The following is a 14,690-nucleotide window of genomic DNA, read 5'->3' on the forward strand; positions in this document are numbered from 1 at the left end:
CTAAAGGGTTATGGAGCCAGAATATATGGGCTTTTATGAGATCAGCAAAGGAGAAAGAAATGCTATGACTCAGAGACATTTGTGAGGGCAAAATAATACTCTGAAGTCTCTCTAATCTTCAACGTAGAAGCAAAATCCTTAGTATAAGGCATAAAGAGGTATGGAGTGGGCACCCTGCTCCAAATTTCTTCCCTGTTTTAACATCTGAAATTTCCAGACTGAGTTTTCCTATCCTCAGTTGACAGCCATAGAACTAAGGGAAACAGAATCCAGAGTAAAGAGAACTAATTCCAGATAATGAAGCAGTGCAGGAAAGGTGGGTGACACGATGGGGGTGTCTTTTTTTTTCTGGAATGGTGCAAAAGTAGGGGGTGTCTTTTTTATATCTGAGAGCAGTGCTTTCCTGGGCAAGAAGAAAGAATCCCTGAAAGTAGTTTAAATAATGAGGAAATATTGGCTATCTTAAAAATTAACTTAGCTCAACTTTTACTCTTCTAAACATACTTTAAGTATGAGGATATCAGTATCCCAATGAAACTGTAACATCCCAATGTGATCCAGGTAATGAATAGCAAAGTTTGAGTTAGAGTCAATTCACCTGATTCCTATAAGAGTGTTCTTCCACTAGGTAAAATTAGGGACTACCAGTCAAAAAATATGGAAAAAATATCAAAGTGTTATTATTGTTGAAAGGGGATGGAGTACAAATTCATGTCCATACATCCACATAAGTACAATACACCCTGCTGACTCCATAGTCATTCTATGTGTAATAATAATAAAGTAGTTTTCATGTACACCTATTTGACTGTACCTTATCATGAAACCAGATGGCACTTTCTGCAAACTATGCAAACTTATTATGCCCTTATTCTGCCTTTCACCCTACTGTGCTAGAAAATTTCAATGATACTAGAGGAACTATTAAAAGAGCTACCTGTTGACTGAATCAGTCATTCAGAAAATACTCACCGAGCATCCACCACTGTTTGAGTTACAGAAAACGTGCAGTAAACAAGAAATGAAATGAGGGTTTGAAAATAAGTCATAGATGGGCGGAGTGGCATGTGCCTGTAATCCCAATGACTTAGAAGTCTGAGACAGTAGGGAGTCTTTGAGTCTCAGGAATTTGAGCTTGCCACAGGGAACTATGATTGCACCACTGTACTCCAGACTGGGTGACAGAGCAAGGCTATGTCTTTTTTTTTTTTTTAGGGGTCATAAAAGCCTTGGACAGCATAAGCAGAAAGATGGCAAGGGCGAGTTTTCAACCAAAAAAACTTGTAGAAAGAACCAACATGAGAATTAGTACCAGACAAGTCCAAGTATAGATACATGTTCCATCAATAACAACTGCACAAATATGGGTTAACACTAATTGACAGAATTAACTGAATTCCGCATGACAGAAATCCTGGAAAATGGAAAATTTCCATGATTTATTTAATGTCAAACCAAATCTCACGATCCATTTGTGGAAAAACAGGATCTGAATTTTTCATAAGACTATTTTTAATCCTTAGTTATTCCATTTAATGTGACCAGGTGTTTCATTAGTGGATTAACAACACTTGTCTGGAGTTATATGCTTACACCTTAAGTTATATCTTACACCTTTCTAAAATCTAAAAACAAAACCTAGGATTCTGAAACATATCTCTTCTCAGGGAATTTAGGTTTATGGGCTTGTAGCACAAAAGGTTATGTTTGAGAATTTAATGATAATATACATGAAGCCAAGGACAGGGCCTAAAACATTTTAAACTTTTCTCCAACTGCTGCCACAACAGAATTTATATGGTGAAAACAGAACTTAATATAAAATAAGGCCTTTACAGTGGAACTCAGCTTTTTATATTTAGAGACTTTGAAATATATAGTTTGAACCTATGGAATAATAAAATGAAAACTAAAAACCAATCTCCTTGCCTGGACAAGCACCTCAAAAACCCCACTTCTGCTCAGACTCAGGCTCTGTCCACCATATCACAGCTTCTTGCTGTTGGAACTTTCTGGCAAGGCCCACACAAAATGCCACATCACCTAGTCAACGGCATGCTTTGTGAACCCTGAAATGTTGGTTGAGGCAACTTTTGATAAGGAAATAAGAACATGTGGGGGTCATTCTGAAATAAGAGCTTCAGATACAGATGGTTTGAGAACCTACTAAAATTGTGTGCAAAACTGTATATAGACATGTGTATTACTGAGTATAGGGTTCTCATATTCTTAAAGTGGCAAGAATGACCTAAAAGGGATAAGAATGAGTATAATTAAGACTCAGTGCTAGACACGGTGGCTCATACCTATGATCTCAGAACGTTGGGAGTCCATGACAAGAGGATCTCTTGAGGCCATGTATTAGAGAACAGCCCTGGCAAAATATTGAGACCCTCTCTCTATTATAACTAACTAAATTAATGTTTTAAAAAATACCCACAAACAGTTAAAGGAGGTATAAATTAAAAGGAACAGTATCTACTCCTAAAAGCAGTTAATTTTTTCAAGTCAAACAAAATTTTGCCTGCTTAGGTAATATTTAATATTTCAGTGTTAATTCAGAACATTTATTTCCAGTACAGCATTATGCTTGTGGCAAATATTCTGAAATATTTTACATTTAATTTTTAAATTAAATTTAAAATAATTAGAAACATTTTCATTTTTTGGGTGTTTCAATTTTGTCCCATCAGGAAGAACTATGTTCTAAAAATAACCTATGGGGACAAATCACAGGGTAGCACTGTTTTGCAAAACCTTTACTGGCAAAGCACTATTCTGGGATAGGCTTAATAATTCACATTTACTCTCTTTCTCATGAGTAATGTGGGCATGTTAAATAAATGCTAGTAAAACTGGTACAGTACATCACCACACATGTATACATATAAAGCACAGTAACTATCTATATTATATACAAAACAAGCAAAAACCTGGCCAAGAATGACTAACTGGCAGTTTTAACAAATACTGTGAAGAATTCAAACACTATTACATTAACAGGATGGCCCCAGGGAATAACAGTCCCCCTCCTCAAGATAATCATCTCAAAAGCTCAGGGTCCATTTCATCCTCTTCTTTCCTCTACTACTTTAGACTGTTTACAGTTAAGAGTAGTCAGAAATCTTACCTTCCCCTGCTGCTCTTAGGCAGCTGCCCACTGACACAATAACTCAATGTTAGTCAAGTTAGAACAATAATGCTAGACAATATGATGAAGATGGGCTGGGCATGGTGAATCACACCTGTAACTCCAGCACTTCAGGAAACTAATGCAGAAGGATTCCTCGAGCCCAGGAGTTCAAGATCAGCCTAGGCAACAAAGGGAAACCTCGTCTCTACAAAATACAAGTTAATAAATAAAAATTTGCAAGGTGTAGGGGTGAATGCCTTCTGCTTGAGAGGCTGAGGTAGGAGGACTTGAGCCCCAAGAGGCTGGGGTTTGCGGTGAGCTGTGATCACACCACTGCACTCCAGCCTGGGTGACAGAGCAAGACACACAAAGATGAAGATAAAGGTAGTACTCTATTTCAAGCAAAAAGAGGGATTTAAGTTTAAAAATTCTAGAATTTAAGACACTCCAGAGAGCTAGTAACATGAGGGGAACAAACTAATTAGAAAAGGATATATTACAGTAGAAATACCTCAGGGGAACACAAGATGGAGATGAAATGCATGCACAGCAATTCTGAATATAAAGTGTGAATCATTTCCTGGATAAGCCAAGTTCCAATTTTACCTTCTAATAGCCAGCAAAAAAAAAGGGGGGTAGGGCGGGGAATACAATTCTAACACAAATCCATCAACAAAAAGATTTCTAGATCACAGGTATACCTTATAGGTTATTTCATATACTATTTCTTAAACAAGTGTAGATAAGTATAAGCACTTTAAAAATGTCAATGAAGACCATCTTGTTGTATGACCTAAGCCAAAAACAAAACAAAACAAAATGTATTTTACATAAAGCTGTATTCTTATAACAAAAGCAGAGATGATGGTTTGCTCTTCTCTAGAGATTAAAATATACTATTTTCATAAATATATAGTCAGTGGTTTCAAGTCAACAGGGACAACCCACAAAATGGGTATGAATATTTATACCTATATCAATAATAAAAAGGATAGACAGTGACTATAGGGGGTAGAGAGGAGGAAGGAGATGGGCGAGACTGGTGCGTTCCAGTAGAAATAAAGTGGGAAGTTCCAAAATGTAACGGTATAAAAGCATTATATAATCAATCCTAACAAAACGCCACTACCTTAAAAATTTCACTAAATTTCTCTGGTCAATGAAACTTCTTAAAATAATTGCTGGAAATCTTTATGTTTCACAGTATAAAAAAACTTTACAGCAACTAAGAAGTTCTGATGCTGGCTTCTTTGATCAACAGTGCAGTGCTGCCAACCATAACACTGCGATGCTGTGAAATATGCTGTGTCTAACTCTTCTAATGACCTGTTGTGTTTTCATCTCATGGAGACAGCATAAAATTCCTGCCTCTGGAATCAGAAAAATGTCTTGTACAAAGATTAAAATGACAAATGCAGCCTTTTCTGATTTTTCTGATGATTTTTGTTACCTCTTCCTTTAGTGCATGTTTCCGCTGCTCCAAGCATATCTCTTTAGCTCTCATCATCTGCAAAGTTTCTTTAGAAACTGCATACTGGAGTTTTTCTAGCCGTTCAGCAGCCGCTGCCCATGATGCTTTACCAAATTTCTTCTGATCTGCTCGCATTCGATCATACACAGCTATTAATAATTGTTTAAAGAGAAATTAAGACAAGCAACTTAATACTGAAGTATTTGAAAACGATTTCACTGGCCACAGAGAAAAACAAATCCTGCTGTCATGATAAACTGCTTATAACATTTTTAAAATATAAATTGAGACTATCTTAAATTCTAATGTCTTCAACTTGTCCTCAGAAATAACGTTCCGCAGTTAAAACACTGTAAATTAGCTTTTAGAAACTTTAAAAACACTTCCACATGTCCAGTGTCGTTAACTTTCAAAGTTTCAAGTAAAACATTAATTCTGTGAGGTTTTATAAGCTTTTTTCCTCAGTATGTTAGTAGAAACATAATTATTTATAATTCATATTTTAATTATATATATTTGAATATATATCTAGAAAAGACGGATAGGATGTATCTTAATTTGCTAATAGTGGTCTTCTCTAACCGCTGGGATTATGAGTGATCCTTATATATTTTTCTATGCAATTTTTCTGAACATAAAATACTTAACCACTCATTTTCAAAAATACCTAATGGATAATTTTACTGAGAAACTTACCTTTTTGAGCTTTAGCTGTTATTTCAAAATACTTGACAGTAAGATCTTGAATAGACAGTACAGCCATGTGAGCTTTCCGCTGCCAATCAGCATCTTCTTTTTGTAGACTCTCAATTCTTCGAGGTCCCAGGTAATCATTCTCCATGGAAATCTTTAGAGAGAAAAAGAAAAAATTAAGACGTTCACTTCTTTCTTCTACCCACTCCTTAAACACTTAAAATAATAGCTTCTCTAAAGGAGAAGCTATTAATTTATAAAACAAGTGAATTAACAGTGATACTGAAGATATCTGACAAAGAAACTATTTCCATTCTGCTCTTTCTTCCATCCCCCCGACTCCGTACACAGGCAACAGATATATACCAAAATGTTAAGACTGATTGTTTTTTAATTGTCTCAATGAGGAATTTATTTCCTCCTCTATGATAAACTATCTTTTTTAGTTAAGGCTTATTTGTGGACCCCCCCCAAATTATTTAAATTGTTTATTTCCTTAACAGCCACTAAATAAAACAATTGAAAACTGGGATTTTCAGATTGACAATATAAAAATCAGCCTATGTGCATACTGAAAAGACTTTAGATAACAGTAACAGAGGAATGCCGGGCGTGGTAGCTCAGATAGATGAAAATCAAAGGATGGACAGGAATGAACTGGGTGAATGCTAAAACAAAATTTAAAGAAGTTATAGTATTAAAAGTATATTTCAAAACACTATACAGCTATGTTTTAACATGAAAGAAAGGTACAATCGAGGACTGCAGTGGATCACTTATACACACAATCTTGCTTTACCATACATAGAGAAATGGTTATCAGCAAGTTATATATGAAACCAATGACAACCTCATTAGAATAAATTTAAAAAACAACAGGCAAAATGTTAACTCACTTATGACACACTTAAAGAAAACACTGATCAAGCATCATTAAGCCACTAGAAAGCTCATCATAAATTCCAAAGGTAGAAATAATGCAACCTACTATATATATATATATATATATATTTTTTTTTTTTTTGAGAAGGGGTCTCATTTTGTCACCCAGGTTAGAGTACAGTGGTGTTATCTTGGCTTGCTGCAACCTCTGCCTCCCAGGTTCAAGCAATTCTCCTGCCTCAGCGTCCTGAGTAGTTGGGATTATAGGTGCCTCCCACCACACCGGGATAATTTTTGTATTTTTAGTAGAGACGGGGTTTTGCCATGTTGGCCAGGTTGGTCTCGAACTCCTGACCTCAAATGATCTGCCCGCCTTGGCCTCCCAAAGTGCTGAGATTACAGGTGTGATCCACCACACCCGGCCTACAACCCATATTCTCTAACCAATGCTGTGAAAGGAAAATAAAGTCTCAGGAACCCAATCTCACTATGTCAAAGGGCAAGATAAGCTTGGGAGTTGAGTCATGCAAAAACTGCTTTCCTTTTAGCTCCCAGACAGGGAGAACTGCGTGACCAGGAGTTCGAGACCAACCTGGGCAACATAGCAAGGCCCTATCTCTATTAATAAAAAAAGGAAAAAAAGAATTAGAGTATTTTTTTTAGAAAGTCATGAATGATGAGTATGCCTAAGACATTAAGTGGAGCAGCAGGTATAGGGATCTGGGTGCAGTCTGGGCAGACTTTCTAAATGGAATAATGAGAATATCTGGAAATATTAAGAGTAGGATTTTATAGTAACAGTAGAATTTTAGCCAGATACTACAGATGGTTAAGTGTGTCTCTGGGTAAAACACCTTTGAGAAAAATAAAAGGTATTGTGGGGAAAGAACATCAGTTGTGGGCCACGAGGTCAAAATATCAAGATGATCCTGGCCAACATGGTAAAACCCCGTCTCTACTAAAAATACAAAAATTAGCTGGTTGTGGTGACATGCACCTGTAGTTCCAGCTACTCAGGAGGCTGCGGCAGGAAAATCGCTTGAACTCAAGAGGTGGAGGCTGCAGCCAGCCAGGATCGCATCACTGCACTCCAGCCTGGTGACAGAGTAAGATTATGTCTCAGAAAAATATTTTTAAAAATCAGTTGTGTAGGTGAGGACAAACTTCACTGAGGTTCATTAAATGTAGATAGCTTTGAAGAAGGGGTGGGATTTTGACAGGTATGTAAGGAGAGAAAACCAATGAAAAGGCATGCTGGGGCAAGGACCAACCTGAGCAAAAGCCTAAAAACTTTTGGGCCTGTTAAAGGACAGAGGGCAGTCCAGCCTGCTTGCTTTCAGGAGGGAAAAATAAAAGTAATGAGAGATACTAAGAAAGTAGATGGTTATCATATGAGGTTGTCTTAAAAGACATTTAAAAAGTCAGGCAAAGGAGTGTGTATTTTATTTGACAGGAAACCACTGTGGGATTCTAAGTACTAAATGGCTTATGTAGACTTCATCTTAGATTTAAGGATTCCAGTGGAGTTGTTTGCTATAATAAAATCGGTATGTGTGCTTTCTTTTATTGCAATTACCTCTGAATTTAAAACATACAAGTTTAAAAGCATACAATTAGTATTTACAAGTACGGAATAGAAATTTAATAATGCTACAAGTCAAAATGTAAAACCCTTATTCAGGATATTATAATAGAAGATTTTTTTTCAACAACATGATTACACTGTAACAATACAAAGAAAGACAAATGAAAATGAGAGAAGTTATAGCTTTTTTGAAAAGTCTAAATCCTTTGACAATTATGTGAAGATAACATAGTTTGCTACCTTTATATATTCAGATATATGGACTGTGAAATACTCGAATGCTCACTATGCTTTTCTTTTGAGCTGCTTTTTAACTGACTTTAAATTTTTCTTTAGAGATGGGGTCCACTATGTTGCCCAGGCTGGAGTGCAGGGGCTAGTCACAGGTACAATTCACACACTGCAGTCTCAAACTCCTGGTCTCAAGTGTCCTCCTGCCTCAGTCTCCCAGCAAGCTGAGACTACAAGTGCAAACCACCTTGCCCAGCCTTTAACTGACTTTTAAAACTTGGCAGCTATTAACATCTATCCAACTGTTAAAGATCCATAATTAGTTTACTGTAACTGAGACCTTAAGCTAGTTCCCCCTAACGTTTAAAGTCTGAAGATCTATGTACATTCTTGTCTAGCCGTCTCCAAGTTCATCCTTCTATCTTGTGATGCTAGGTTTGAGACTGCAAATCACATTTAGCCTTTGCCAATAGCAGAGTCTGGAAGAGGGAGGAGATATGCTTCTGTCTGCATCCCTAGACTTCAACTGGCTGCTGTTCCTGTCAGCATCGTCCCAGCCTTACTTCGCCACAGCCATCAGCAATTCCTTTCTGAAGCATAACAGAATCTAATTTGCAGTTTTTCAACCACAGGCTCACAGTACAACCCCATGACAGACCAATCCCCCAGTACGGAATCCTCTGAGAACTAGGTCTCTCCATTGAAAACCAGGCAAGCAATGCCTTTTTTTTTCAGGTCAGCTCCACAGGGTTCCTCCTCTACACTTAAGTTTTAATAATTCCAATCTCTTCCCTTTGTTTCTCCAACCCTAGAAGTGGTAGCTGTTTTTACAATTGCTTCCTCTGAGGTACCTTAGCATTACTTTCTTGCCTCCTCAATGATCTGGTTAACAACTTTGTATCAAGTTAGCAAATTCTTTATACTAGATTCTCTCTATTGAAATAACTAGTTTTTCTGACCAGATTTCAACAGATAAACTATGAAACAGAAATTTAATAAAAAGAATGTTCAGAATTCAAAAATCTTAATATAAAAAGCATTTTTACTTGCATGGTTAGGTCCCTGTACCATTTATTAATAGAAAAGAAAGAAAAAGAACTGTAAACACTTGCATTATGGTTTTTCTTTTCCCCTAGATAGAGTCTCACTCTGTCACCCAGGCTGGAGTGCAGTGGTGTCATCTCGGCTCATTGCAACCTCCACCTCCAGGGTTCAAGAGATTCTCCTGCCTCAGCCTCCTGAGTAGCTGGGATTACAGAAGCAAGCCACCAGCTTTTTTTATTTTTATTTTTTATTTTTGGTAGAGATGGGGTTTCACAATGTTAGCCAGGCTGATTGTGAACTCCTGACCTCAGGTGATCTGCCCACCTTGGCCTCCCAAAGTTCTGGTATTACTGGCATGAGCCACAGCGCCCAGCCTATTATGGCTTTTGGAAGAGGGAAAAAAAGTTTTTTTTAATCCTGTGTTATTTGAAAGTAACTTGTACTTTATTGGATTAATATCTTTAGCTTTATAATACATATACAGCTACAAATACACAGAACATAAACATACTTTCCATGCTTTTTAATGCTGTTTTTTAAACTGATTTGAAGTTTCACAGCTTTAATGTTGCAGCCAATTGGTAAGAAACTTGTTTAATAGTTTACTGTTCCTAAGACATTAAGCAAGGGTACTAAGTACTTTTCCTAACTTGGCAAGTTTGAAGATGTGCAGCACTGGTTAGTTGGATCATGTGCTAAAAACAATGACACCTCTGTTTTCAATTTCAGTGCTAGAAAGAAAACAGTGCCTGTCTTTAACATGGAAAAAAGCGTGTGCCAGCTAGGATAGTCAAACTAGTTTATAAATACGAATTTTCTGGCACAGAATTATTGTGAAGTACAGCACTTGGATACTGGCTTTTATGTAAGAAACATAGTGGGGGGAATCCACCTTAGAATCTTTGGTAAAACGAATGCCAAGATAAATCAGTGAATGTACCATCACAAAAAAGATGATGGGGGAAAAACTGAATATACTAATGCAACAGCATCTACAATGCAAATTTTCCAGGCTCTGGGGTTGCCTGAAGATGACTCTTGAATGATCTAACATGATTAGCTTAGACGGCATGTATTCATGGGTTTTTATATTCAGAGCAAATATTGAGAAATTCTTATAACCAAATGTGAGAAACTATGCTTTTAAAAAGAGTTAAGAGAAATCGAAACACACGTGAACTAAAGAAAAATATAGCTCAGGTGAGATATGAGTATCTGAATGCATAATGGTGGCACTACATAGTTCATAGCGTGCATGCAGTGGATGGATACAGCGGCAAAAATTGCACCCTGCACAATAAACAGCATCTGACCAAGGGGGCAAAGTGATAATGAAATGCAGCTCACACTTTGCCAGGCCATGTGTATTTCTACACTTGATGAGAAGGGGCTCTTTTCTAATTAGTTTGATGGGTGAGTGGGGTGGGTGCCTTTTTCTATTTCACAGAAAGGCACCTATAGACTTGCCCCAAAGGCTGGCATAAGAATGAAATGTACATTCCAGAATTTACCAGGAGACAACTGGCAAAATGAGGTGACTGGCTACAACAGAAAGAAATGCAAGTGCCTTTGAGTTTCTAGCTTATTTACTTTCAGGAATATTTAAAAATAAGTTGGACAATCTGAAGGGTTTATGGTTGATCAAGATGATGAGTAAAGGCCAACTGGCTCTGACTCATTAAAGACACTGGATTTAAAAATCTATGGATTCATCTAGTTTCAACTTCATTTTACTTTCAATTGAAAGTAACTTGTACTTTGTTGTTTGATTAACATCTTTACCTTCACAATGTGTTTATAGCTACAAATACAAAGAACACAAACAAGCTTTCTGTGCTTCTTAATGCTGTTGAAGTTTCATAGCTTTAATGCTCCAGCCAACTGGCAAGACCCAGAAAAGCTCCAACCCTGAAAAATTGTAGCCTTCAGTTCAGTAAGGGAAATCCTTAAGCTATTACAAGTCCTATTTTATTAGCCTAGTGATTCTCAAACTTAAGTATGTAGCATAATCACCTGGAAAGCTTGTCAAAGCAAAGACTGCTGAAGTCCATTCCTAGAGTTTCAGTAGACATCTGAGGAGGTGAAACCCAAGGATTTGTATTTCTAACAGGGTTCCAGGCTATACTGATACTGCTAGTCAGGGGATCACAATTTTGAGACCTAATACAGTAGACTTACAATCTGTGGGCTCCCTAAATAGGTGTCTATCTCAGAAAGACTTCCAGACCTAAAATAATGCTGGTAGGCAGAAGCTGCTTAATGCTTAACAGGTGAGATAGTATATGTTATTATCATAAATATTAAATGTAAAAACAAATATAAATACATTATACATCTAGGATGCCAAGTTACCTTCTTTCCTATCATACTTTAATATCTAGGTTAATGAAACCATTGGAAATCAAGCTCTATATACAGAGAAAAGGTCAATTATTTGGTTAACAATTTTATACCTTGTTAACAAATTCTTTTTTTTCCCCCTTTCTTAGAGCATTTCAAGCATATCGTTGAACAAACAAATTCTTTATATTAAATTCTCTCTGCTGACTGCCGGACGCAGTGGCTCAGGTCCTGTAATCCCAGTACTTTGGGAGGCTGAGGCGGCTGGGATCACCTGAGGTTAGTATCTCAAGACCAGCCTGACTACCATGGAGAAACCTCATCTCTACTAAAAAATACAAAATCAGTCAGGCATAGTGGCGCATGCCTGTAATCCCAGTTACTCGGGAGGCCAAGTGAGGCAGGAGAATCACTTGAACCTAGGAGGCAGAAGTTACGGTGAGCCAAGATTGCGCCATTGCACTCCAGCCTGGGCAACAAGAGCGAAAGTACAACTCAAAAAATAAAATAATAATAATAATAATAATAATTCTCTCTGTTGAAGTAACCAGTCTGATATTCTGATTAGAACCCAACAGACACAACTGTTCATAGAATGTAACAGCATTCGAGGCATCTTTCCTCTCATTTCCTATAAATCCTTAGACTAAAGGCACATCAAACAATTCACACCCTGTGGATAACAGCAGGTTTTGCTATCAAATGCAGGTGTTCAAGCCCAACCATGCTACTTTCTAGCAACCATCAATGGTGCTGGATTGGTGTGAAGATTCAATTAAGTAACTGCCAATACAACACTGCCTGGATCAAGCACTAAGTACAAGCACTAAACCATTCCTCTTTGTATGTCTCTTTATCAGGAATATTCTCCACTCCAATCTCCAAAAGAGACTGTAGTGTACCCATTTCCTACTGAAAATTCTTCATTCTTCAATAGTGAAGCCCTAGACAGTCCCACTTTTTACATATATCTTTAGGCACTGTTGATCATCCCATTTTGTGTGCTTCTTATATAAGTGTGTACATTCTTTGCATTTAACATCAGCTTTACTGAGATATAACTTGCATACAAAAGGCAACATTTTGAGTGTAAATTTTGATTAATTTTGACAAATTTATACACTCATTTAACAACCACTAAAATCTAGATTTAAACAATCTCTCCAAAGATGTCTTTGGTGCCTGCCTGCTCCCTCCCTCTCAGTCAATTTCCCCCAAACCACCACAGCCAACAACTATTTAAGTTTTCTGTTAGTACAGATCTGAATGATCATTTCTAGAATTTCAAATAAAGGTATCACAAACTCTATGCTCTCTTTGTGTCAGGCATCCTTTCCTCAGCATATTTCCTGTAAGCAATCTTATTAAGGCTTAATTTACATACAAACAAGTGAATATATTTAGAATGGTCAACTCAGTGAGTTTTGACATCTACATACACTTCTGAAACAACATTAATCAAATACTGACCATTTTCATCACCTACAAAAGATTCTTGTGCCCCTTTGAAGCCCATCCTCCTTCATGCATTATATATTATTTTGTATTTGCTTCTTTGACTTAGCATGATTTTAAGATTTATCCATGCTGCGTCTATCAGTTCATTCCTCTGCACTGCTGAAAATTATTCTATTATAGTCACGTGCAGTGTGATGATGTTTCCGTCAACAATGAGACCCATATACAATGGGGGTTTGATAAAATTACATTGGCACTGAAAATCTGATTGGCCTAGTGACATCTCGATGATCCTGACACTGTGCAGGCCCTAGGCTAATATGTGATTGTGTTTCAGTTTTTAACAAAAAGGTTTTAAAAGTAAAAAAAAAATTTTTTTATTACTAACAGATCTTAGTAATTAGAAAAAATCTGAGTACAGATTTTTTAACTTGAAAGTAACAAGTAACCAGCCGGGCGGATCACGAGGTCAAGAGATCGAGACCATCCTGGACAACATGGTGAAACCCCGTCTCTACTAAAAATACAAAAAATTAGCTGGGCATGGTGGCGCGTGCCTGTAATCCCAGCTACTCAGGAGGCAGAGGCAGGAGAATTTTCTGAACCCAGGAGGCGGAGGTTGCGGTGAGCCAAGATCATGCCATTGCACTCCAGCCTGGGTAACAAGAACGAAACTCCGTCTCAAAAAAAAAGTTACAAGTAAAAATCAGAGATACTTGATTTGAGTACTGTTATGAGTTCTACCACTTACAAATTAGCTGTGAACAAGTACGTAATTATCCCAATATTGGTTTTCTTATCTATGAAGTAGAAAAATAAAATAGTAAGAGTACCCAACTTACAAGGTTGTGTGATAATTAAATTAACTAATCTTTGCAAAGCCGACACATCTCAATCCACTGCAATGCATGAACTGCTAACTAAATCTAACTGACTTGGTTAAACTTGTATTTGCAAATTCACGAGTAGGATCAAGAATAAAAGAATAGTCATGGTTGACGGGGCATTTTCTCAATGTCTTAGAAAAAGAAATGCAGTGAAATACCATTTTTACTATCAGAAAAGACAAATTTTCAAAATATGTTTTCTGTTCATCTTCACCTACATTCTACTATCCAGGAAAAAGGTAGCAGTTATGTGATGCTAGTGGACAATACAGCCTGAGAAGTAGGACAATTTGCTAATATTAATACCCAATACAAATTGTGATGTAAGTATATGAAAGAATGTGTATAAATTCTGGATAGTTAGTGCTATGCTGTAGGGATGTCTGCTAAACAATGCAGCAGTCTAAAGTAGGTGGGTGTCCATGTCTTCCAGTTTATTAATGGCCTTCTGGTCAAGTTCTTCAGACAAACATCTATAATTCATTTAAAGAAACAGGAATTTCCAGACTAGGTACGGTGGCTCATGTCTGTAATCACAGCACTTTGGGAGGCCAAGGCAGGTGGATCATGATGTCAGGAGTTCAAGACCACCCTAGCCAAGATGGTGAAACCCCATCTCTACTAAAAATACAAAAATTAACCAGGCATGGTGGTGGGTGCCTGTAATCCTGGCTACTCGGGGGGCTGAGGCAGAGAACTGCTTAAACTCGAGAGGCAGAGGCTGCAGTGAGCTGAGATCGCACCACTACACTCCAGCCTGAGCGACAGAGTGAAAGGAAGGAAGGAGGGAGGGAGGGAGGGAGGGAGGGAAGGACGGAGGGAGGGAGGGGAAAGAAAGGAAAGAAAGAAAGAAAAGAAAGAAAAGAAAAGAAAAGAAACAGGAATTTCCAGGCTGGACAATGGCTCATGCCTGTGATCCCAGCACTTTGGGTAGCCAAGGTGGGCAGACTGCTTGGGCTCAAGAGT

The 14,690-nt window shown here is 37.5% G+C and overlaps 1 protein-coding gene across 1 annotated transcript in view; it reads right to left on the reverse strand.

The window, feature by feature from the left end:
* JMY (junction mediating and regulatory protein, p53 cofactor) overlaps positions 1 to 14,690 on the reverse strand; it is a 105,744-nt gene that overhangs the window by 37,503 nt on the left and 53,551 nt on the right. Inside the window, exons 3-4 of the mRNA XM_035291338.3 lie at positions 5,301 to 5,451; positions 4,584 to 4,753 (exon numbers count right to left, since the gene is read on the reverse strand). Of these exons, the coding sequence (XP_035147229.1) occupies positions 4,584 to 4,753; positions 5,301 to 5,451 (321 nt within the window). The remainder of the gene's footprint in view (positions 1 to 4,583; positions 4,754 to 5,300; positions 5,452 to 14,690) is intronic.

This window comes from Callithrix jacchus, chromosome 2 (assembly GCF_049354715.1).
Source record: "Callithrix jacchus isolate 240 chromosome 2, calJac240_pri, whole genome shotgun sequence".
NCBI lineage: Eukaryota > Metazoa > Chordata > Mammalia > Primates > Cebidae > Callithrix > Callithrix jacchus.